At 38.5% G+C, this 26,269-nt stretch overlaps 1 protein-coding gene across 7 annotated transcripts in view; it reads left to right on the top strand.

Moving 5' to 3' along the window:
* The first annotated feature begins 4,786 nt into the window (after positions 1 to 4,786).
* The window catches only part of LOC109072837 (E3 ubiquitin-protein ligase Arkadia-like), a 40,021-nt gene continuing 18,538 nt past the window's right edge, over positions 4,787 to 26,269 (top strand). For 4 of the 7 annotated variants that reach the window (XM_042760062.1, XM_042760060.1, XM_042760061.1 and 1 more), the window contains exons 1-3: positions 4,788 to 5,207; positions 9,637 to 10,625; positions 19,694 to 19,820. In XM_042760062.1, coding sequence (XP_042615996.1) covers positions 9,719 to 10,625; positions 19,694 to 19,820 — 1,034 coding nt within the window. In that variant the 5' untranslated portion in view covers positions 4,788 to 5,207; positions 9,637 to 9,718. Of the gene's footprint in view, positions 5,208 to 7,829; positions 7,894 to 8,291; positions 8,389 to 9,049; positions 9,132 to 9,636; positions 10,626 to 19,693; positions 19,821 to 26,269 lie in introns of all 7 variants that reach the window. The other 3 variants (XM_042760058.1, XM_042760057.1, XM_042760059.1) reach the window with 3 other exon arrangements.

Here is a 26,269-nt window from a genome sequence, read left to right as displayed (position 1 = left end):
ACAGTTGTTCTGATGACTTATATTTTAAGATAAAACTGGCATTAAAATAAGCGAAAACTAAGACCTGACATATTTCTTATTTAAAAAACTAATTTTGAGCGAATTCTCGACCTAGAAAAGTAATGTATTTTGGCATTTTAAAAATTTTATTTAATTTTTTTTTCTAGTTGTATTTGTAAAGTTGTAAAAAACTTTTTTTTTCATCCTTATCCTCCTCATTCTGGAGTCTAAAGGTTTAGATCCTCGTGTAATAAAACCTGTTGTTATACAGTCTATGAATAAAACAATAAAAGCAACTGCAACCGTCTGTTATGGCGCTGTAAACACCAAAACGTGATAAACGCACTGATCTATATATGACTATTATACATCAGTGGATAAACGCCATTAATTATAATAATAATAAAAAAAAGTATTGTATCTGGTCAGTCTTGAAAAGTAAATTTTTAATTTTACGCAAAATCTGATATCCGCCGTGTTATTCTGTCATGTTTTCTCTCTAGCTTTCCAAACTGCGACCAGTGTTGCCAACTAATTTTCACGCGGAGTTGCTAAAGGATTTTTTTTTTTTTTTTTTTTGCGGAGTTGCTAAAGGAAGGTCGATTTGTCATTGTGCAATGACGTCATCACGTAATCACGACGCAAAATTGTCACTGCATCAAATCTTTTTTTTTATATATGTTACTTTCGATTTGTTCGTAAAATAATATAAATGCATAATATAACAATATAAAAATATAAATAACTGTATTTTTAAATATGTGTCTTTTTATCGTTTGAATCAATTATCAAAAGTTTTTAAAAGTTGCCAAATAAATTTTTAAAAATAGCTAAATTTGTTGCTAGGTGCTTTTGGAAGAAAACATTGCTATAGGGCAATCTGAAAAGTTGCTCAATCTAGCAACATAATTGCTAAAATGGCAACACTTCCCTTCTCTGCAGAATGCGACACATCCGCTCAACCAGTCACACCGCACCATTCCACGCACTGGAAACAGTAGTGGCGGCGCTTTAATACGGTGTTGTGCCCAATTCTGACCCCCTGCTAGATTATTACCCCCCTAGTATTGGTAGGTTTAGGAGTAGGTTTGGGGGAGGGTTTAGGATTAGGCAATCAGGTAGCGACCCGTACCAATGGTCAGAATATTATAGACAAAAGAATAACGATTAGCAGCATTTCAGGGTCAAGTATCATGTTTGCAATACAAAAGAACTATAATCAGTCCTTTATGGGAAGTGTGAATGTCTCATAGTCTGTAAAACTTTAGCATGATGTGCAGTACCGCCGCTCCCTACACGCAGAGTACGCAGTTTGCATAGGGCACCAACTCCCAGGGGAGCACCAAACCAGTTGCTCAAAAAAAAAAAAAAAATTCCCTTAAGGCCCATTCGCGCATCCGCGCCCGCTCGCACCTCATGTTTGCAGCTGAATGCAAATGATCATAACTGAAGGTCAACTATGCCCGTGAAAAGACATCAGCAATCCGGCGCTGAGAAAAGAAAACAAACAAACAAAAAAATCCTTCAGGTACGTATATTCATAATCATGTAAAACTTTTTTGGCTGTTGATGTTAATAACGTGTTTTAATGTCGGAAATAATTTCACCACCACCAACGCATCTAATATTCTCTCCGAGTTTCCATGTTCCCTTACAAAAATTAGCCATGGTTTTAACACGAATAAAACCAAAATTCATCATTCTTGTAGCCATGTTTAGCCACGCAAATCAACCACGGTTTTGTTACTTCAGATAATAATTTACAAAGAAGCATTAAGAATATATAAAATATATATATATAGTGGTTATAAAAATAGACCCAAGCCAACAATAGCCTTTAGAATAACTTAAAATGCATTATATAAAAACAAGGCAATAATGATTGGTTAATTAATAATTATATGGTTTCAACGAATAACATTGTTAAAATACATTATTTAGGCAGGCTGATGATGTGGAAAAAAATATTGAAGTCAGTTTGTTCATTTATTTTATTAAACTGTTACACCTTTTTATATTTCATGTAGTGTCATTAGATATGTTTGATAAAGACAAAGGTTTATTATTAAATGTTATTCGTTTAAATATTTTCTTATATAGGAGATGATGTTCTCTTGCCTGACCTCCGTTGAATGAGAAACGAACAGGGAAAAAATATAGCAGTTCAAAGAAGGTGGAGCTTCAGAACACACCCACCAATTGCGTCACCGCCACGGACCAATGGAAACTCAAAGGTTTAGGAACCAAATCGAACTCACCCAGAAAGTCCGCTTTGGTGAGCCACTTCAAACTGCCGAAACGAACTCAAAATGAACTTCGTATCGGCCTGATTTTGTTCAAAATTTCGTCATACCAGTTCGTTCTTCAATTTTGTTTGAAGTATATAGGGGCCTTTAGTTTTCCTTCCTCTTTACTAGTTTTAACGTGAAATAAACATAAATGAACATCTCATGCCTCATGTAATCACCCAATCAGCGTTTCAACCCCAGAAATACGGCATCAGTGTCCACAGCTCATTAATGCGCTATAAATGAAGTCTAGAGAAGAGCATTTCGGGAAATATAAGATTGTTATATTTTACTTTACCTTTTAGTGATGTCTTAATTATTTAATGTTTAAATAAATCTGTTATGAAATGAGTTATGAGAGGCACTGTGCAAATTAATATATTTCAACAACAAATGTAATTTTTATAATTTAGAAGTTAATTAAAAAACTGCATTATGTGCAATTTACATGTTTGCATACATTTTTTTAAGTTGAGTGTTGCTTGTTATATTTAAAAATAAATAGTAATTAAATTTAAGTTTTGGCTCTGTTGTTAACTGTAACCTTATAGTAGGCCTAATGTAAAAGGGCTCACTGTAGTTTAGAGCATAAGCCGTTACACCCCTAGTTTTTAGAATAAATCTTTGAAAATCAAAATCTGTATTTGAATTTTTTAATGTTATTATAACCTAAAGATGCTATGTGAAAGTTTGAGAAAGAAAATAGTAGTTTTAATCTTGCCAATTTCTTGGTAAAGAAAACACATTTTTACTTAGATTAATCAAAATGGATTTATTGCGTTTTGCAACCAAACTCTTCATTTTCATAACAACATTAGCCGCTTAAAGTTAAGAAAGTTATCAACATAACTGATATTCAAAATGGTAAGCAAGCCTGTTGCCTCACAGCAAGACAGTCCCTGGTTTGAGTCCCACCAGAGCCAGGATGCCTTTCTGTGTGGAGCTTGCATGTTCTTGCATGTGCGTGGGTTTCCTCGGGGTGCTTTGGTTTCCCCCACAATCTAAAGACATGCATAGGTATAGTGAAAAAGGAAGGAAGGAAAGGAAAGGGAAGGATGTGATGTGTGGCTAAGTATGGTGACCCATACTTGGAATTTGTGCATCTGCATCCAAGTGCACACACACAGCAGTGAGAAGTGAAAACACACACACACACACACACACACACACACACACACACACACACTGTGAACACACCCAGAGCAGTGGGCAGCCAATGCTGCTGCGTCCGGGGAGCAGTTGGGGGTCTCACCTCAGCATGGTATTGAGGGCGTTGGTCATTCACACGACGGCCGCCTTTTTTTTCAGTCGACTGTATTCTGAGCGGTGTATTCAGGTGCAGATTTTTGGTCCAGATGCTGCCATATTTATTCACTGCCAGTTCTTTGAGGTCGGCTTGGTGTGTCCCGGCCTTTCAAATTATTGAAATTAAAAAGTCAGGCTAAGTAGTTGGCAGCATGGAGGAAAGCGTATATGATGCTTTAACATTATTTAGGGAGTAGGGTAGATTGTAGAGTATTGTAGATAGATGCAGAAATTTTAAGACTGTAGTAAGATAATAAGAAAAAAAAAACATTTATATGGAGTTAAACATTGAGAGTAGTTTTAATGCCCATCATAGACATTACATGATTACAGTCTACCAGACAAAAAAAAAAAAAGAATAAAAATCACTGTAGAAATGTCTTACCTTATAATTTGCGTTTATGGACAGAAAATGAGAAATAAATAAATTAACAATATACTGAATCTGTATTTGTAATAATAATCAAATAATCATAATGATACCAAAAGTGGATATACTTTCTGATATTATTTTTTTCCCTCTCTCTGATAGAGAAGTACACAACTCGTTACAAAATGTTGACTCACTTCAGAACACAAAAATATTCACTTGACGCCCCCTACTGGCGTAACCTGCAGAAACAGACACTGAACGAATCTTGGGTGAGCGGATTCAAAAGATTGAAACACTAGAAATACAGAATAATGGGGAAGCTAATAGTAAATTACTGAGAAAATCGTACACAAATTATCCCCAGGGTTTAAAAATGAATAAAATTCGGCACCCCATCACTGGACCAATAACACTATTAAAAACGTTAACATTGCTTTTAGCAGAAAGAGTAACTCTGTGTAGTGTTGTTTGTAAGAATATCATAACGACAAACCCATAAAAACAGACATGTGTACATGAGTGCTGCCACTAGAGAGCATGAGGGGACCGACTACAACACAGTAACGTACACCAGTCAACACTCACGAACCGCACTAAAATCTATACAGATTCACAAGAGTCAGCGATTATGATCATTCATGGGTTATTCACAAACTAAATTTCAATTAGCCTTTAGGTATTGTTGTGGTCCTCGAGAGCCGTCAAAGATGCGAGAATGTCGTAAAATGTCGAAATGCTCGCTCGCTCGCTCGCGCGCGTAGCAGCATCAGCGCCGTTCACACTCACACACACACACACACACACACACACACACACACACACACAACACACACACACACACACACACACACACATAGCAGCGCTCTAATGGACGCCGCGGATCGGCAGGAATGGGGACTCGCACCCGAAGCCAACGGGGAGGAAATCGTGCCACATATGACCGCTAAATAAAATGTCCTCCATACGTTTAGCTCGCCGTGATATTTAACGTGTGATATTGTACCTCGCGCGCGTATCCTCATATATCTAAAGCGGAATCGTCGAAATATCCGTCCGTTAGCGGGGCGGCTAAAGCGCTGGGCCTCTCTCTCTCTCGGGTTTGTGTGACTGACTGTCAGTTTCACACAAGCCTCCGCTGACGTTCACTCGCTTCCCCAATACTTTTCTACTTCTATCGACGAACATTGTACCCTGGAAAGGGGCTTAAGTCCTAGAGGGATAGTTTTCCGACGTGTGTAGAGGTAAGTGGTGCTGTTTATGTTTGTTTTAACGCTAAATTTCAGTTGGTTGAAGCTATTGTTTGACTATCCGGAGAGGCTAATAGCCCGCCGCTAGCAGTTTCAGCAGAGAGTGTGTGTTTGTCCCAACACATCCAGGCCCAGCGGGCTACTGATACACAACACGACCCGTCCCCATCCCTAAACCGTGTCTCAGATGTCTATTTTAGGATGTGTTTATATTCTGTAGCTCTGTCGGTTGAAGAAAGTGAGAACGACAACATCCGCATGTCATCGGTGCCTTTCCTTTTCTGTTGTTTATCAAGCCCCTCGTTGTCTTTGTGGTGTGATTTATGGCATTGTTATCGAAGCAGATGTTATTTGATTGGAAATGTGAAAGCTGGCCTCATCATTTTAAGAGGGAACTGATTCCAGCCTTTGCATTTCCAATAACATTTCCAGTGTGCCCCCTCTGGGAGTATGGCGTATGTGGTGTTGACTCCCACAAATCAGTGACACCCGAAATAAAAGAGACTGGATTATTAATGTCACCATGGCTCGAACTACTGCGAAGTGTTTTGTCCACAGCATCTTCTCTTTCACTGTGCTCTTCCATCATCTGTTTGGAAAAATAAATCCTTACAAATAAGAGGCAGTGTTACTTCTTTTGCTCCCAGTTGCAGTTATCTTCATATTTTATCCAGATATGGAAATGCCATGCCATTTGTCTTAATGGCTCATTAAAAGATAATGTCATCTGCCTCTGTAAAGGATTAATTTGTATGTATTAATAATAAGTGTTTCGGCTCTCCAGCATAAGACGTCATTTCTGGTGAAGGAATACTGTGTATTTAGGCTTGTTAGTGTATTGTTATCTGGGCTGGATCTCTGTTTGGATATTTACTCATGGTCTTCAGTAACACTGAGGAAAAGATATATTTTAGTTAATTCTTTCGAGTTGTAGAATAATTGAAATTAATGATGCAGGGCTGAAAAAGGGAAGTTCAGCTTGTAATAAAAACAGCAGGTTTTACTTCCCCTGTGGAAATATGTACAGCTGAATATTGTTGACAATTGTTTTGGTCGGTGAGATTACACTGGCTTCATATTTTAGTCTCCGATGAACCACAAATCATCTATTTATGTGTGTTGTCAAGGATGTTTTTCACTATAGTATATTTTAGTTATGTTCCATAACATTATCTGTTTTTATGGGGTTGTACCACTGCAGATTATTGTATTCAGATTTATCTTCATAGCTGAATGTTTAGCTAAAAACAATAATAATAAAAAAAAAAATCCCTTCTGAAAACACCCCACAAAAAGCAGTAGTATCAGTCTACTGTAACGTTAGGCTGCCTAGACCTGGAGAAATGTATAATGTAGTATCAAATGATTTAAAATATATTCATAAGTAGTATTTATTACGTGATGTTGATGTTTTGTGTGTTGTTTGAGTACTTATGTTTCATGTTGATTGCCAGTAACAGCTGTGTCAGATATGACATAACTTGTTAAGAATTGTATTCAAAAAATTTATTTTGCTTAAGTTTGACAAAAAAATAATGTTTTTCGTAAAAAAAAAAAAAAAAAAACGTGAAAAAATTCTCAGTGCACAATTGTGATCCTCCTCCATGATGTAAAGTGAGAGTCTACTATTAATAAATGCAAAAAACTTCTTTCACTAAAACAGTCATTTTTTTGGCCTCTCAGATGTAACGTGACATTTTATTTACTTTTTTTTTTTTTAAAACACTGATGTTTCATTTAATGATCCATAATTTGTGTGGTGAATTTGAAGTGATATTTACAATTGGCACATTCTGGCTGTGTGTCCTGCTATTGCTTATGGCAGAGCTGCTCAACATAGATATACATAGCAATCCTTGGGGAAGGAATTAAAACAGTCCCCCATAATCCCCTATCTTCTAAAATCTGTATCCACCTTGGCGTCAAGAGGCACTGCCGCAATGGGCCCCTCTGGGGCCACCTCATATGGAAGTGCTGTGGTGCACTTTGTTGCATGGCACAGTGGTACATCACTGGTTGACAGGATCAGCCTCAGAGGAGTCTGGGAGAGCAGTGCCGGCGCAACATTATGTCTATAATCCATTTTTACTTATAATTATTTTTATTTAAATATATAATTTTTTCTGCTGCATTTACTCCACTTTTATACTTTGCAGGAGTTAACCAAACATCTGCTCTTCGGGATCTCGACACCATGTTGAAACGTCAGTTTTGCGTCAGCCATCATTAGTTTTTTTGTGGCTTGTCTATATAAAAATGCTTCTCAAAATGTTTCCCATTTTTATAAATTCACAGCATTATAGGCGCAGTTTGTTGTTTTTGAGATTATATTAAATGGTTGTGAGAGGGTTTCTTTTGGTCTGGTTTTGTGAAACTGGATATTGTTCAATATATGTGGGTCATAATAAAAGTTAGTGGTCTTGATAGAAAAACAATATTGCTATAGTTACAGTAAAGCATTTTGACTGCAGTTACTGGGAGCCTTACTTGTTTACTTTGAAGGAAGACATTTTGTAGAGTTTTTATTCTTATAAAGTCTATTTAGTTTCTACTTTTTCCCTTTGTGATACGGCAACAGTTTCTAATTTATAAATCTTTTAATTAATTTCTATACAGTGATTGCACCCGGTGTTGGCCCGGTTTAGTCGCCTGACAGAGATTTATCAGCGCATCTTCTCTGGTTAGCTCGCGCTGATGTTTGAACTTTAAGCCAATAAATGCTTTGTGGCACGATTCAAATGAGTAGCGGTGTTTCGTTCTGCTTCTGGTGCATAAACAGCCGAACATTGATCAAACTCTTGTTATTGTTTTATTGAGGCAAATTATATTGTGATAATTATCGTTATCAATTTATCGGCCAGCCCTACATGTAATACTTAGTTAAAATAATACATAGTAATACATAATAAAAACAGTTTGATTTCATGAAACTGTTCCTTTCATTGTACATTTTTCAGGGTAGTCCTTTCTTTGTGAGTTTTATTTCTAATTTGTGTTATGTCAATATACTATCCTAAAGCACACACAAACTGTGGCAATATCGACTGGAATGTTTCGTCTTTGGAATTCTATATGCAGGAAAGTACTTAGGCTCTTTGCCACCAGACAGAGAAGTCGACTCAAAAACAGAGACTGTATGCCTTGTGAAACAGATGGCTGCTTTCATAATTTAAAGGTAAGGGAACTCTGGGCCTTGTCGTGGTTGCTGTGAAGCGTAAGGCTTTTGGGGCATGGTGCCACTCTGGGTGCCGAGATGTTAATTAGGGAAGGCTGAAGAAATGTTAGAGTGTAATGGGATTCTGCTGAATGGAAGAGTTATCGGAAACATGGCGGAATTTTGATTAAAGAGGGAAAAATGGTTGTGAGTTGAGCATTAAAGAGGTAAAATGACCCATGATGTTATTTTAAAATTATGGCCAGTGATGGATTAATACCCATTATGCAAGCAAGCAGGAACCTAATTTGAGAGGGAATTAATTAGGTTGCTTCAGTACAAATAACTGTGAGGATCAAGATGCAGGGGCTCTTCATATAGCTATATCTGTACTGAATACCATTATATGCAAAAGAACAAACAGCTGTCTGCTATAAATCCTCGCATTTTGTTAGAGATGTGGGTTGTTCTTTTCCTATGTTTTATCATAAGAATACAGGGTAAAATAGGTGAGGGTGGAAAATAATGACCCCTAGCACCATTATCCTGTGCATGTTAGATTTTTGTAGTCTTTTGCAGGAGGTATTAAGCCGCTCCTGAAATGTGTGCAGTTGCTCGTTTCTGTCTACACGGTGCAAGCGATGACCTTTCTTTAGACACCATTTCCTTTCTTTTATTACAGCACGACAAGAGCTGCCTGGATAACAACCCTGTCTGACTCATGCTCGGCCAGAAATGGCTGCTAAAACAACGTTCACAACTAAGTGAGACCTAGGTTTTGCATTGGAAACATAGAGGGCTGATTGTTTTCCTATACGCAGATTACGCACATTCTGTTTCACAAAGAACTGTGGCTAGTATCGATAAGCCACTAATTATTTTCATGCTATGGCAGATAACCAAGTGGCAATATTAAAAATCAGTATTATGTAGTGTGTATAAAGAGGGAGAGAAGTTATTATTCAGCAGAATGTATTAATGTGATCAAAAGTGACAGAGTAACAAAAAAAGGTTTTCAGATAAATATGGATTTTGATCTTTCTCTTCAAAGAATTCTGAAAAAAAAAACGAATTATGGTTTTCACAAAAATATTAAGTGGCACAAATGTATTCAACATTGACAAAAATACGAAATGTTTTTTCACCTCTTTGTTTAACTTTGTTCTGTTGGTCTGTTTATGTAACTTAGTCTTGGTCTATTGTTCATATAACTACTTATATTTTAGGGACAATATTCTAATTTTCTGCATATTTTTCTGTGTTTTCCAGTTGTAGGATTGCTGGATCTTCAATGGAACCCTAGGATTCAGTGTATTGAGCCTCAGCGGCACTTTGTTGTGGGTTAGTCGCAATGAAGAGTGAGATTCCCTCTGATGTACGACATAAGCAGGACCCCCTAAAGGGGCCTCTGGCTAACCCTGAACCCATGGAGACGGCTAAGAGCTTCCCGGCTGAGATGGAGGTGATTGGCAAGGCAGGAAGTGATTTCCCTTCTCCGCTATGTCCTGAGACCAGACACCGGCCTTCACGGGATGCTGGAGGTCGCAGAGACTGTGAAAGAGGGTTGACGGGACGCAAAAAGCGCAAGAGCCAGCAGCCTGGGCCATCTTATTGTTCTCTGAAGGAAGCGCCAGTGAGTGAGGCAACCCTCACTCCTCTCCACCACAGGCCCATGCTGCTAGAGACACATAGTGAAGACGAGAGGAACCCTGAGTCCTCGTTGAGTGACTGTGCCTCTTCGCCCTCCTCTAGCCTTCGGTTTGGTGACTCGGACACTCTTAGCTCAGAGGAGGACGGTAGGCCGATGACAGTTAGACAGCAGCAGCTCAAGGCTCTGGGTTCAGCCTCCACGGGAAGTGCAGGAGGTGGGACGGGCACAGCAGTAGGCATGCGGCCACTAGTTGCCCGGACTCGTGCCAATAGGTCACATAAGTGGGCACGGCTTGAGCCAGAAAGCAATCATGTGAAACGTCCATGTCTCAGTTCACGCAGGCCATTGCACAAGAAGCGTTTTGTGAAAGGCGGGGCAGGAGGCGGGGCTCAGCGGACTCCAAAGCAGAAGGAGCGATTAATGCTGCAGAGGAAGAAGCGAGAGGTGATTGCACGGAAGAAGTATGCCCTACTCCACAGTACCAGCAGCTCCAGTGAGGAGCTGACCTCTGACTCCTCCTCCCCTTCCTCCACTGAGGCAGAGGATGAGCTGTACGTGGATGTTAGCAGCAGTAGCAGCCAAGCCAGTACTGTGGCTGTGGCCTCAGGTAAATCACTTTTTATTATTTTACATTCACCCTAACATCACTACATACTGTTTTTTTTTTTTTTTTACAGGAAGTTGTGGAAAGGACAAAAAGAGCTTACTGTTTGTTCATGTTGTAACTGTTTTGGTTTAAATGAGAACATTTGCTATTCTTTGTTTCCTGAACAGTCTGAAAATTATTTTTGTATTTATAAAAAAAAAAAAAAAAAAACAAGATTAAAATACTTGAATATTAAAAACTTTTCATACTTGCACAATTCACCAAAAACAACGATCCACAGGTGAACAGGTCGAAGTTATTGTAATTGTGAAGTAAATCACTACTGGAAGACTTTATTGACCAGTCAGCATCCAGGACTGAAACCTCTGATTTATTTTATAATGATATACCGTATATTATATATTTCAAAAAAATTGTTTTTTAAGAAATTAATAGTTATATTGAGAGAGGGTGCATTAAATTGGTCAGAGGACTTTTAGATTGTAAAAAAAAATAAAAAATCAGTTTCAGGTTTTTGTTAGTTTTTTAGCATTCTGTTCACCAAAGAATCTGTATCTAGGGCTGCACGATTAATCGCATGCATTTGTCATGCGTGTCTCATCAGTAAAGCCGGTTCCGTGATTAGCGGTAAATATCTGTCACCTGTTTTCAAATGCACCGGGAGTTCATACACAGAGCCCTAGTTCACTGACAAGCTACGCAATATCGTGTTCATAATCGAATGCGATTCATCTCAATTATGAACAGAATATTGCGTAGCTTGTCAGTGAACTACGACTCTGTGTATTAACTGCCGCTCCCGTTTGAAAACAGGTGACAGACATTTACCACTAATCACGGAACCGGCTTTACTGATGAGACACGCATGACAAATGCATGCGATTAATCGTGCAGCCCTATCTGTATCACAACAAAACTGTTTTTAATTTTTATAATTGCAAGAAATGCATTTTGAGCAGCAAATCAGCATATTATAATGATTGAAGAATCATGTGACACTGAAATTCAGCTGTGCCTCACAGGAATAAATTGTTTTAAAATATATTAAATTAGAAAAAATAATTTTAATTTGTAGTAGTAGTTTTCAGTAGTAGTGTTGTACTGTATTTTTGATCAAATAAATTTAGATTTGGTCAACTTAAGAAATTTCTTACAAAACATTCAAACAGCTTACTGACCCCAAACTTATGAAGTGTATATTTTTCTATTCTCTTTGCTTAGAGTTGATATGAGAAGAGATAGAAATATTCTTTGGAAATGAGTGGATAAGATCAGAGAAGCTCTCAAACCCTCCAGAGGTTTTCATAGTTCATACCTTCCTTCAGTTCTGCAGAAGGAGGCCTGCCATGTTACATCACTTCTAAGGGTGTAACGGTACACAGACGGCAAAATGCGTAGCATTGCTCTCTTCACTTTTATATTTATTTGTTTTGAACCGTTGGTGTTGTTTCCAAAGCTCCAGTTTAACGGCACTTATGTCTGTCTTACAAATGTACTGCAAATGCTCTAAAGAATGCTGAAGGCGAACAGAAATGAGATATTCAGCAGTCTGCTTGCAGCGCGTCAGTCAAACTCGTTTGGAAAATGAGTGAAACCCTCACAAACACACATTTTTATCAAATAATATGTCATTAATAGCGGTTCACTTCCGGGATTTGGTACGATTGCATTCATATCAGCAGCAAACTGTACCAGAGTTCACTTAACCCATACTCCAGACCGCCCCTATTAAGCAGATGGTTTGCGGGTGCACACCCGAGTTCACCTGCACCCTGAGTTTCAAATTACATTCAACACACAAAGAAGTTAAGCATATGCAGTGGTTAAAACAAAGCTTAATTTGTTTATTATGCATGCCAAACCAAAAGACATTGTCATTTACTTAGCATGTAGTCTAATTATCTGTCTAACCGAGGCATTAATACAAAGAACCCATTTATGAGAGTACATTCACAGAGGATTGCAGAATTGTAACCATGAATGGTAGTGCACATGTAATATATGGTTCTGTGTTTACTGCTGTAAGTTGTAGCCTTGTTTGGTAGTGATAATTTTTTTTGTGGCCAGCGTGGGGAACGGGGTAAGAGCGGGGTGCTAAGCAGCAGCACTCAGTGGGAGAGCCGACCTTAACAACACACCCCAGAGAATGATGATGAATCTCCCGAGCCACAAGCTTCTGCCTCAGTGCACAAACATGCCTAACACAGATAGTATGACACAACAACCTTACAGTGCTGAAGTAGAGTTGTTTTAACATTGCATTCAGTGTAAAGTGCAAGTGGTGTACAATACATGCTAACTAGTGCCACGATATGCATGTGAGAAGCAAAATTTTGAGCCTGACTGCTGTTCAAAAAAAGCCAATATTAATAGACTTTTAGAAATTATGACAGGAAGGCTGATACCATGAATTGGCACTCAGTTAAGTCTTGTTTTTATCTTTTACTGTTATTCATGTCAGTGTTTTTCAGATTGTCTCTTTTATGTATTTCTGGATGTCATTTTCTGTAGAAAATGGACCTTGTGTAGAAGTTGTTTGTCTGTCTCCCTGAGACATGTACCAGCTATGCTTATGAGCTTTATTTTGAACACACCCTGTGCCTCTTGACACCAAATCCAGGCAGAGCTTGGGTTAAAGAAAGAATGAGAAGTAAAGCAGGAGAGCCAATCAGAAAAGAGATGAGTGATGGTATTACAAAAGCCTGTGCCAGCATACTGCAAAGCACATCTTTGACCTACATTTAGCTTCCCCGGCGCACACATAAGCGTGCCTGCCTGAAGCATTGGTTGGCTCTACTGCTGCACCAAACCATCCTCAATTAAATGGCTGTAGCTACTGATATTGCTTCTGCTCTAGATTAATGAGTTGGGCCAAGTGTAGCTTTCAGAAGACTTGGGAAGCTCAGATAACACTATGAAAGTACCGATTGAGGCAGATGATGACCACTGATCTCTTTGATGGTAGTGTATATGCATCCTTATCATAAAACCTGCAGGGATTCTGTTGGACATTTAAATATACAGTGGTGTGAAAAATTGTTGGCCCCCTTCTTGATTTCTTATTTTTTTGCATGTTTGTCACACTTTAATGTTTCAGATCATCAAACAAATTTAATTATTAGTAAAAAAAATAACATGCAGTTTTTAAATGAAGGTTTTTATTATTAAGGGAAAACAAAATCCAAAACTACATGGCCCTGTGTGAAAAAGTGTTTTCCCCTAAACCTAATAACTGGTTGGGCCACCCTTAGCAGCAACAACTGCAATCAAGCGTTTGCGATAACTTGCAATGAGTCTGTTATAATGATCTTGCAAAATTGTTGTAATTCAGCCACATTGGAGGGTTTGAGCATGAACTGCCTTTTTAAGGTAACGTCAGCATTTCAATAGGATTCTGGTCAGGACTTTGACTAGGCCACTCCAAAGTCTTCATTTTGTTTTTCTTCAGCCATTCAGAGGTGGACTTGCTGGTGTGTTTTGGATCATTGTCCTGCTGCAGAACCCAAGTTCGCTTCAGCTTGAGGTCACGAACAGATGGCCGGACATTCTCCTTCAGGATTTTTTTGGTAAACAGCAGAATTCATGGTACCATTCATCACAGCAAGTCTTCCAGGTCCTGAAGCAGCAAAACAGCCCCAGACCATCACACTACCACCACCATATTTTACTGTTGGTATGATGATCTTTTTCTGAAATGCGGTGTTACTTTTACGTCAGACATAATGGGACACACACCTTCCAAAAAGTTCAACTTTTGTCTCAGCAGTCCACAGAGTATTTTCTAAGTCTTGGGGATCATCAAATGTTTTCTGGCAAAACTGAGACGAGCCTTTGTTCTTTTTGCTCAGCAGCGTTTCGTCCTGGAACTCTGCCATGCAGACCATTTGTGCCCAGTCTTTTTCTTATGGTGGAGTCATGAACACTGACCTTAACTGAAGCAAGTAAGGCTTGCAGTTCTTTGGATGTTGTTGTGGGGTCTTTTGTGACCTCTTGGATGAGTTGTCGCTGTGCTCTTGGGATAATTTTGGTCGACCGGCCACTCCTGGGAAGGTTCTCCACTGTTCCATGTTTTTGCCATTTGTGAATAATGGCTCTCACCGTGGTTCGCTGGAGTCCCAAAGCTTTAGAAATGGCTTTATAACCTTTTCCAGACTGATTGATCTCAATTACTTTCTCATTTGTTTCTGAATTTCTTTGGATTTCGGCATGATGTCTAGCTTTTGAGGATCTTTTGGTCTACTTCACCTCGTCAGGCAGGTCCTATTTAAGAGATTTCTTGATTGCGAACAGGTGTGGCAGTAATCAGGCCTGGGTGTGGCTAGAGAAATTGAACTCAGGTGTGATAAACCACAGTTTTAACAGTGGGGAAAACACTTCTTCACACAGGGCCATGTAGTTTTGGATTTAGTTTTCCCTAATAATAAAAACCTTCATTTAAAAACTGCATGTTGTGTTTACTTGTGTTATCTTTGACTAATATTTAAAGTTGTTTGATGATCTGAAACATTAAAGTGTGACAAAAATGCAAAAAAATAAGAAATCAGAAAACACCACTGTATATGTATGTTGGTTATACTTTAAAAATAAACATTTTACCAGAGAAGCCCTTCACTGATTCAAGTTTTGGTTGTTTTTGTGGTGGCAAACGTCGTCGTATGTGATTTGAAGATTTTTAGTAGAATTCCATGGGAATTTCAATCCATAAATTTTCCAAACCACGTGTCCTATTTAGGGTTGTGGGGTCATGGGAATTTTCTATAATAAACATATGTTTTTATAATTATGCCAAGCACTAAAATATTTTATTGGGTAGGAATTCTAAGTAAAACATATGTTTAAAAAAATCTCATCATTAGTACTACAAAATAAGGGGCCTTGGAGGTTTAGAACCATCACGACTTAAGTATTATTAATAATAATATTTTCATTCATCTATTTTTGATTTTGCAATTCTCTTTTGTAATTGTGAGAAAAAAACCTGATGGTAGAAACTCCATGCTTAACAACTGTGAATTATCCATAGATTTTTAGCATTTGCATTTCTAACCTAACTAATTATGCTAAATTATTTCATTGATTTTTAATTTATATTAAGTATTGAAAGGTGCTATATAAATTAACTTGCCTTGGCTAAATGTGTACTTCTGGAAGTGTCCAGTTCCTGATGCCAAAATCAGACTTCATTGGTAGAGAGAACCATCTCACTTTCATCTTACAATTTTATATAGTTTTTGTCCAACCCAGTGTGCCTGTAGCTTTCTCTATTTCTGTTTTATCACTTGATAGAAAGTTTAAGGCCTTCTCAAGCCGAAGGGCTAACTAATCTGCGGCCTATTATGCATCAAACTAAGATTGCTTTAAAGACACAAAGCACTGCCATCAAGTTAGCATTTTTAAACATTAGCTCACTAAAAAGTAAATAATTTCTAATCAGTGACTTAATAACCACAAACAATCTGGATTTTATGTTTCTAAACGAAACATGGCTAGAAGACAGCTGCAGTGTTAGGAGAGGTGGAGGTGTAGCTGCTCTATTTAAAGATGTGTATCAATGCAAGCAAGTGTCATTTGGTCAGTACTTTGTGGGGACGTCGTGGCCTAGTGGTTAGATAGTTTGACTCCTAACCCTAAGGTTGTGGGTTCGAGTCTCGGACCGGCAATACCTCGACTGAGGTGTCCTTGAGAAACGCACCAAACCCCCAACTGCTCCCCGGGCGCCGCAGCATAAATAGGTGCCCACTGCTCCGGGTGTGTGTTCATGTTGTGTGTGTGTTCACTGCTCTGTGTGTGCACTTTGGATGGGTTAAATGCAGAGCACAAATTCTGAGTATGGGTCACCATACTTGGCTGTATGTCATGTCACTTTCACTTGTCTTTTGAATATCTAGGGATTGTGTTGAAAGGTGCTCCACACATTATGTTTATCACTATTTACAGGCCTCCAAAATACTCTCCAGCCTTTGTTGAAGAGTTCACAGAAATGTTATCAATGATTTCCTCGGAGTTTGACTGTTTTGCTATTGCAGGGGATTTTAATATTCACATAGATAATGTAGAAAACAAATCTACAAAATAAATTATAATTGTTTTTAACACTTTTGACCTGATTCAGCATGTGCATGGATCCACACACAGTCGAGGAAACACTCTAGATTTAATCATCAGTAGGGGTCTAAACATTTCATCCATTGTTATTAAGGACGTAGCACTATCTGATCACTTCTGTATTTTCTTTGATATATTGATCTCTGCTACCACTGTATCTAGATCTGTCTCTGTCAGAAGGAGATGCATTAACGAGAACACTAGTGTGCTATTTATGGAGGCTATATCTCTAACACCAAGCATTTCTGCAGACTCGGTTGATCTTCTCCTTGATTCCTTAAACTCAAAAGTTAAGAATGTTATTGATGATATTGCTCCTTTAATAATCAGTAAGAAGACAGGCAGACAGAAATCAGCTTGGAGAAAATCAACAGCAGTACAGAGTACGAAAAGACAATGCAGAAAAGCTGAGCGGATGTGGCGGAAGATGAAACTTGATATTCACTATAGCATATAGCCACAGCAAGACAGAGTTTCTTCTCAAACCTTATAAATAGTAACTTAAACAACACTCACACTCTTTTTGCTACTGTAGAGAGACTGACATACCCCCTAAGTCAGATTCCCAGTGAAATGCTCTCAGACAGCAAATGCAATGTGTCTGCTTCCTTCTTTTCTGAGAAGATCATTAATATCAGGAAGGCGATTAGCACATCCTCAAGTTATGCAGAGGTCAGACAGATTTGGCCGCAATATCAAAAAGAAGATACTATATCTATTTTTGAAGAAATTGATAGCAAAATGTTGGAAGAAATAGTGCAGCACCTAAAATCGTCAACCTGCTATCCTGACGCACTTCCCACATCTTTTTTTCAAAAGTGTGCTTAACTGTTTAGAAGCAGATCTCTAAGAAGTGGTGAACGCCTCACTTTTTTTGGGACTTTTCCAAACTCCCTGAAAACTGCAGTTGTTAAGCCCCTTCTGAAAAAGACCAATCTTGATAACACCATTTTTAGCAATTATAGGCAAAATTATAGAAAAGGTAGTTTTTAATCAGCTGAACAAATACTTAAACTTAAATGGATACCTGGACAATTTTCAATCTGGTTTCCGACCGCATCACAGCACAGAGACGGCACTCATTAAGATAATAAATGATATTCGCTTAAATTCCGACTCTGGCAAAATACCAGTGCTGGTATTACTAGATCTCAGTGCTGCGTTTGACACTGTCAATCATAACATACTTCTACAGAGACTGGAAAACTGGGTCGGGCTTTCTGGGATGGTACTCAAATGGTTCAGGTCATATTTAGAAGGGAGAGGTTATTATGTGAGTATAGGAGAGCATAAGTGTAAGTGGATGTCCATGACATGCGAGTCCCACAAGGCTTAATTCTTGCGCGGCTCTTGTTCAGACTGTATATGCTCCCACTAAGTCAAATAATGAGAAGGAACCAAGTTGCCTATCACAGCTATGCTGATGATAATCAGATTTACCTAGCCTTATCGCCAAATGACTACAGCCCCATTGACTCCCTCTGCCAATGCATTAATGAAATTAACAGTTGGATGTGCCAGAAATTTCTTCAGTTAAACAAGGAAAAAACTGAAGTCATTGCATTTGGAAACAAAGATGAAGTTTTCAAGGTGATTGCATACCTTGACTCTAGGAGTCAAACAACTAAAAATCAAGTCAGGAATCTTGGTGTGATTCTGGAGATAGACCTTAGTTTCAGTAGTCATGTCTAAGCAGTAACTAAATCAGCATACTATCATCTAAAAAAAAAATTGCAAGAATTAGATGTTTTGTTTCCAGTCAAGACTTGGAGAAACTTGTTCATGCCTTTATCACCAGTAGGGTGGACTACTGTAATGGTCTCCTCACCGGCCTTCCCAAGAACACCATTAGACAGCTGCAGCTCATCCAGAACGCTGCTGACAGAATTCTGACTAGAACCAGAAAATCTGAGCATATCACACCAGTCCTCAGGTCCTTACACTAGCTTCCAGTTATATTTAGGACTGATTTTAAAGTACTTTTACTAGTTTATAAATCACTCAATGACCTAGGACCAAAATATATTGCAGATATGTTCAATGATTATAAACCTAACAGACCACTCAGATCATTAGGATCGAGTCAGTTAGAAATATCAAGGGTTCACACAAAACAAGGGGAATCTGCTTTTAGTTATGCTGCCCGCAGTTGGAATCAGCTTCCAGAAGAGATCAGATGTGCTAAAATATTAGCCACTTTTAAATCTAGACTCAAAACTCATCTGTTTAGCTGTGCATTTATTAAATGAGCACTGTGCGATATCCGAACTGATTGCACTGTATTTTATTTTTAACGGTCTAAAATTCATTTTAAATCAATTTCTAAATAATTTTCAAAGTTTTTAAATTCCTTGTTTTATTTTTATTTTAATGATTATTTTACTTTCTCTTATGTATAGCACTTTGAATTACCATTGTGTACGAAATGTGCTATATAAATAAACTTGCCTTGCCTTGCCAGTGATCTTATTGCAGGTGTTCTCGTCCTGTTTGAAGTGTCCTCAATACTCCCGAATTCTCCCGCTGTGGTCACCTCATCAATTAGCTGTATTGTTCTCTTTATATAGGTGTCAGACTGCCAACTAGTCTATGCCAGAACATATTTTAATTGTATAATAAAGTGGTTATTGTGTTATTTTTATCAAAAGATCATGTTGAAGGCCATGTGAACCAAAAGAGCAACTTGGTATCAGTGCAGCTGAAGAGAGACATGCAATGTAAATCACAGGAAATCATAGTTTCATTCAGGCTATTCTAAAAACATATTTTAAATGTATAATAGAAATATACCATAGAAGTAAAATGAGTTCTTGTTGGCTCAGTTATATCTCTTCGTCTTCATGTATCAGTAGTAACCATTATTGTGTTTTGAGTCAGGTGTATTTGCTATATGCAAGTAGATTTAAGTGCATTATTGCTTGAATATTAGCATTAATGAGCTTAATTTCCATGTTATCATTCAGGTGTCCTGGATGAGGATGTGGTTGTGATTGAAGCGACTCCTGCACCTGCAGTGCCTGCCAGCGAGGAGATCAACGTCACCTCCACGGACAGTGAAGTGGAGATCGTTACGGTTGGAGATGCCTTCAGGTGAGACTTCTCATCAATATGTCCTTTTAACTGGATTTCATCAAGTATTGTAATATTTGCAAGAGACAGATGTTAAATGTCTGGTGAAGCATATTTAAAGATCTTCACATGGCATTATGTGAAACTGATCTGAGGTTCATGGCTGTTTACGGCTCTGGTGAGAAGCTATTGGTACCTGATGAGAGGGCACATCTGGGTTTAGACATGAAGTTTACCCAACTATCACGTCTTCCACTTCTGAGAAACCCAGTAATGTGAAAAGGGTCCATAGTGTGTTTTAAGGATGAGCCCCATATCACGGGGAATGCCCCATTTCTCTTTCTGTGGACCAAAATCAAACAAATTTCTCTTCTTTTTCCGATTTTTGTTTTCTTATGACCTGCAGGACATTCTCACATTCTTGCGAAAAGAAGTTCAGTGCCTCGGCTTGAGTGTTGTAAAGATTTTCATTGAGTTCACAGAAGAGCAGAGATTTTGCATGTAGATTTGATTTTCAGATTGCTGCATGGCATATCCATTTAATAAACGCTACAGCCTCTGGTATTTTGGCTGGGTTCCCCCAAACTATGTCAGATGGAGCTCTCAGAAGGCTTTCCCTTTGAAATTTGATAGAAACTCTAAACTCAATCACATCTGATATGGTTTTGTCCGAACTACACCCCCTCTTCCTGTTTGCTTGATTTGGTCTTGCTCTCCTGCTTCTCTCCTAATTGTTATTGAGGCGTCTATTCGTGAGCTGAGGATCATTGCTTTATTCTATTACTTTTTTTAACTGCTGCCAGAAATAGTGCTGGCTGCCACCACACGCCTGCCAGCAAAGTCATTCAGTTTGACCCGTTGAGTACCACAGTGTCATCATCGTAGGCCTTGCGTTGGAGGTTGATCAGTGGTGTAGTAGTCTTTAAAAGGACCTGAAACATTCAGAAGTTAAATTTGGATGAGTAACTCCTCAGGCTGTTTATTCACTGGTGTGTGTTTGCATGTTTTATCCCATAGTCTTCAAGGAAGCCCTTAAACCTCTGTGATGGCATGAATGAGGTGAAACACAAGTTTTCACAGTCAGTCAAGCCTGGAGGGATGTTTATTTAACATGTACACAAACATAAGTAAGTGATTTCATGGTTGCCAGTTGTAAAGAATCACTGAGTTGGAAAAAGGATCACCTCGTCGTTGATCCACCTTTTGTTTTAAATACAGCCTTTAGTCTGTTGGGATATGTCTTTGTCTCTACGAACTTTGCACATCTAGACTTTGCAATGTTTGCCCACTCTTCTTTGCAGAACTGCTCAAGTTCAGTTAAATGTTATGGTGACTGTTTGTGGGCTGCAGTCTTCAAGTCATTCCACAGATTTTCAATGGGGTCTTCAGGGCTCTGACTAGGCCATGCAAGGACATTCATCTTTTTCTTCTTCAAACACCGTTTGCTCAGTTTTGCTGTGTGTTTTGGGTCATTGTCATGTTGGAAGGTAAACCTTCTTCCCATTGACAACTTTCTGGCAGAGGGCAACAAATTTTCCTCAAGAATTTGATCATATATTGCCCCATCTGTAATTCCTTCTACCCTGACAAGTGCTCCAGTCCCTGCTGCAGAGAAACACTCCCATAACAGGATATTACCACCTCCATGCTTTACTGGAGGAACTTGGAAGGCTGTTATTTGGATGGTGAGCTGTATTGGATTTCCGCCAGACATATCATTTGGTGTTGAGACCAAATTATTCAATTTTAGTCTGTCATGCCTCAGAATCTTCAAGGTGCGTTTTGGTAAAGCTCAGTTGTGACTGCATGCGGCTTTTTTCCTTGCAACCCTCCCATACAAGCTAAATTTGTTGAAAATTTGTGATATTGTTGTCACATGAACACAAGGACATCTCTTTGTCTTAAATCCCTGCAGCTGCTTCGGAGTTGCTGTAGGCCTCTTGGTAGCCTCTCTAACCAGTTTCCTCCTGGCTCTTTCATCCAGTTTGGAGCGAGTCATTTTTAGGAGGGGGTGATCCTTTTTCCAACTCAGTGGTTCTGGTTTCTTTTCTTTTTTTTCCTGACATGTTGGTGTTATAACTTTCACTTGGATGTAATAAGTTGCACTGAGTAAATACAGCTGGGTAAAACAAAAACTGTTCATCTTCATTTCAGGCTGCAAAGCAAGCAAAATGTGATTATTTTTAAAGGGAGGTGATTCATTTCTTTATCCACTGTGTGTGTGTGTGTGTGTGTGTGTGTGTGTGTGTGTTGTAAGGGATAATCTTATTATAATCTTATAGTAATTTATGTAAGGGATAATCAATGGCTAACCATGCATTAAAGGATTTTAAATGCACGACGTGGAGGCAAAGAACTGCCCGATGCAAAGCGGAGTTATAGACAAGTCAAATCTTATATTGCTCTTTGCAGCACAATATTTGACCGAATGGGTAAAAATTACAGTTATTTTTTCAGTTACGGCACATTAGCGCTAGCATTCTGCCTGCTTCAAATCATACACAGAGATGAAATAGTGCTATAATTCATGTATTGAAATACATGAATTATAGCATGTATTTCAATTGATTATCGATCGATTGTTTGAGAGAGACCGAGAGATATGAGATACTTGTGTTCTGCGTCTGCGCGTCTCTCTCTACAAACAATTACTTCAAGAACAGCGATTTTACCACCTCGTTGCTGAGGAGTATAATGTAGCGATCTAGTATCTAGGCTATTTTATTAATGAAAATCATGGGGAAGCGTTGACAAGTTGTGTGTGTGTGTGCAGCGCTCAGCGATCTCTAACCCCTCTCTCTCTCTCTGTTTGTGTGTGTGTGTGAGTGATGCGTGTTGGTTATTGTGCATTAATATAAAATGGTGATTAAACTTACTTGGAACTACCTGTGCATTAAATGTTTTTACTGCATATCTGCCAGCCAATCAGAATCCAGTATTCAGACTGACCATGGAATAAATATATATATGCATACATACATACATACATATACGCATACACAGAGTCACTCTAGAATCACTGTCGCCTCGTGCTGTTTGTTTTGACATGTGAGGATGCGCGCTGCACGGAGCAGGATATTCAGATGCGGCTTTAAAACAGATAACAAAATGGTGTGTATACAATACACTACAGTACACAGTGTCAACTGAAAAAGTATTAAAGCAATTAATTTGTCGACTAGATGCTGCATTAGAATAGAAGGAAGAGCAGTATGTTTTCCTACAAGGCTGAGAGGATGCAAACTTTAGTGGTACCTCAAGCGGTTGAAAAAATGTGACACAAAAATCAGACCCAAATGTTCGATGTCACGACTGTTACCATCTACTTGTGTTAGTTTATATCCAGCTAGTCTCTTCTATGCATTTGTTAGCCAACGAAACTGCATATTTAAAGCAAGTGACGTGAGAAAGCAAACTGATATGTTCATGCAGCCGACAGAAGCATGAACTAATCAGAAACATACAGGATTTCAGTTCTTTTTTTTATTGTCACTTTAATGCATATTTTGTTAATTGATTAGATAATCATCAAGTGTTCTAAAATAGAAGCAACTTAAGTGGGAGAATACACACAATTACAGTGTGAGACTCATGTGACTCATGTTCTTTACTGGTAAAATCACACGACAAAGTATACCAGTGCTCCCTCTGCTCTGTCCCTACAGCTGAGGAGGGCTGTGTGTCATTTCTGTTCCCTGCCTGGCGGCCATGTGCTTGTGTTTGGGTCTAGAATCACATCCCATCAGCGAAGCTCGAAGACTGTCTTGCTTGGTGATTTTTGCTGTCTGTGGTTAGATTGGCCAGCTATATAGAGAGCAGTTATATAGGTTTTTTTTTTGTATGTGTGTGTTTAATTAGGTATCCCCTCATCCACTTGCACATTGTTTTCTCTGCATCAGTAAAATCAGCTCCCTCATTTATTTTCTTAAAGGTCATGAGGACTATTATCCCTCTTCAAACAACAGCATAGGAATGCCGCTGAAATCATTTGGTCCTGCGTTATATGGCTTTAGTGTGGAGAGTGAGGATGAGAGGGAGAGATAGTGTGCAAGAATGTGGGCTTGTGTGTTTGTGACTGAATGCTGATCTGCAGGCCGTGTGTCTGCTGTGGTTTGGATTGGACTTCAGTGAAGGGGGAGGGAGGAGAGGCTTTACAGCTTAGGAAAACATCACGTGGCCAAGGTCAGAGGAAAATGTGGGTCTTTTAGTGAATGCTCATTTAAGCAGGGTGTATAGGTATAGTTAGCAATGCAGATACAGTGATAAAGTGGTTTTGCATGTGTTTGTACAGTAGTGATTTGAGTGCTACCTCTCAAATAACTACAACAGTGAGTTGAAAAGTGACTTTAGCAACAAAGGTTTTTTCATCTTGTAACATTTATAAAGGTGTCTAGGCATATAGTGCAGTATAAAGATAGTTCTCACATTGGTTGTCCTGTCCCGCTGATGGTCAGGTATGATATTATGACGGGCCACCACAAATAAATCAATGTATGGGAAACACTGGCAACAGCAAATTAGCCTAGGAGGGCACTTTTTCTTCCATTCTGGTACCTGTTGACTTATTATATTATATTATATTATATTATATTATATTATATTATATTATATTATATTATATTATATTACACACATTAACATTGTATAATATAAGTGATGGCTAAATTTACTTTTAGCATTTAAAATGATTGACTTTAGTTTTAACTGCTTTATTGTTTTATTTATTTAGACAATATAGTGTAGAATTTTAATTTTGGCCATTTTTCAGTTACAGTCTAACTTGAACATAATTATTCAACCTGTAAGTATCCATCAGAATTGTAATATCAGAGCATCCTTAAATTGACCTATTTGGAAAAAATTAAATGGATTTCATAGGGCCCTAGATGTGAAACATGACTTTCTTCAGAGCCCTTCACACTGTAGGGCAACAGGGTTTATTTGACTTCCTAGTATTTTTTTTTCCTCTCTCACCCTCTTCTTTTTCATCTTCACCCATATGATCTCTCTCGGCCTCCCTCTTGTTTTGCTTTCCTCTCCTCATTCCTCCCTTTCTCTAGTCTAAACTCATTGCAATGGAAAGCATTTCCGGGAACTAGATGTGTGTTATGTAGCGAGAGTGGTCTCATTTAATCTTTCCCATCTCCATGAGGTGCCTGGGCATGCAGCAGAATGCTGAGAGTGTTTCTCAACTGGAGGAGGGGCTCTGGGTGTCTAAGGTCAGCTGGATGAGCAATGAAGCTCTTTCACGCATCCAAGATCCTTTGTTTATAGTGCACATGGAGGAGACTGACGAGGAAAAGCATGAGTATAAGAAATTATATAGATAGATGGACTATCAATTCAGAGGAGGGGAGATTGGATTTAATGGAACCCACAATATGCACAAGCAGCTGTGGCAGACATCTGCTTAAAGCAGTATTGGAGACAAATCTGTATGTTTGAGTAATATATTTTATCAGAAGACTGATTCAAATGATGTTGTCGTCGTCTTGTCTAAAAGTGTTTCTGTAGCACTGGAAAAGGGAGATGCTATACAGGTACATCTCAATGAATTAGAATGTCGTCGTGGAAAAGTTCATTTATTTCAGTAATTCAACTCAAATTGTGAAACTTGTGTATTAAATAAATTCAGTGCACACAGACTGAAGTAATTTAAGTCTTTGGTTCTTTTAATTGTGATGATTTTGGCTCACATTTAACAAAAACCCACCAATTCACTATCTCAACAAATTAGAATACTTCATAAGACCAAAAAAAAAAACCTTTTTAGTGAAAAAAGGAAAGTATGTTCATTTACTGTACATGTACTCAATACTTGCTAGGGGCTCCTTTTGCTTTAATTACTGCCTCAATTCGGCGAGGCATGGAGGTGATCAGTTTGTGGCACTGCTGAGGTGGTATGGAAGCCAAGGTTTCTTTGAAAGTGGCCTTCAGCTCATCTGCATTTTTTGGTCTCTTGTTTCTCATTTTCCTCTTGATAATAGCCCATAGATTCTCTCTGGGGTTCAGGTCTGGTGAGTTTGCTGGCCAGTCAAGCACACCAACACCATTGACCCTACATTAGCATTAACACATTCTCAGCAATTGTCTCTTATGTTTGGTATGGTGGTAGCGAAAAGGGTGATTTTGATGGATTGGAAGTCCACTTTACCGCCCAGTTTTCATAAATGGTTGGCGGAGATGGTTGCCGCCCTCAAGCTCGAAAGGATTCGTTTTTCCAAGATTGATGCTTCTAAAAAATTTGATAAAATCTGGGGCCCCTTCCTTAGGTATCTTTTTAAGGGTTGAATTGATTGCTCATTGTTTTATTGTTTTATTCCTTCACTCCATCTTTAATCTTTAATGTTTTGTATGTATTTGATTAGGTATGTCTTTGTTTAAGGTGTATATTTCTCAATGTATCTGGTGCCTGTTCGTGGGGGTCTCGGTCGTCGTTTTTTTTTTTTTTTTTTTGTGTAAAGTATATA

Source organism: Cyprinus carpio, chromosome A7 (assembly GCF_018340385.1).
Source record: "Cyprinus carpio isolate SPL01 chromosome A7, ASM1834038v1, whole genome shotgun sequence".
Lineage (NCBI taxonomy): Eukaryota > Metazoa > Chordata > Actinopteri > Cypriniformes > Cyprinidae > Cyprinus > Cyprinus carpio.
This window is presented reverse-complemented; position numbering and strand designations above follow the sequence as displayed.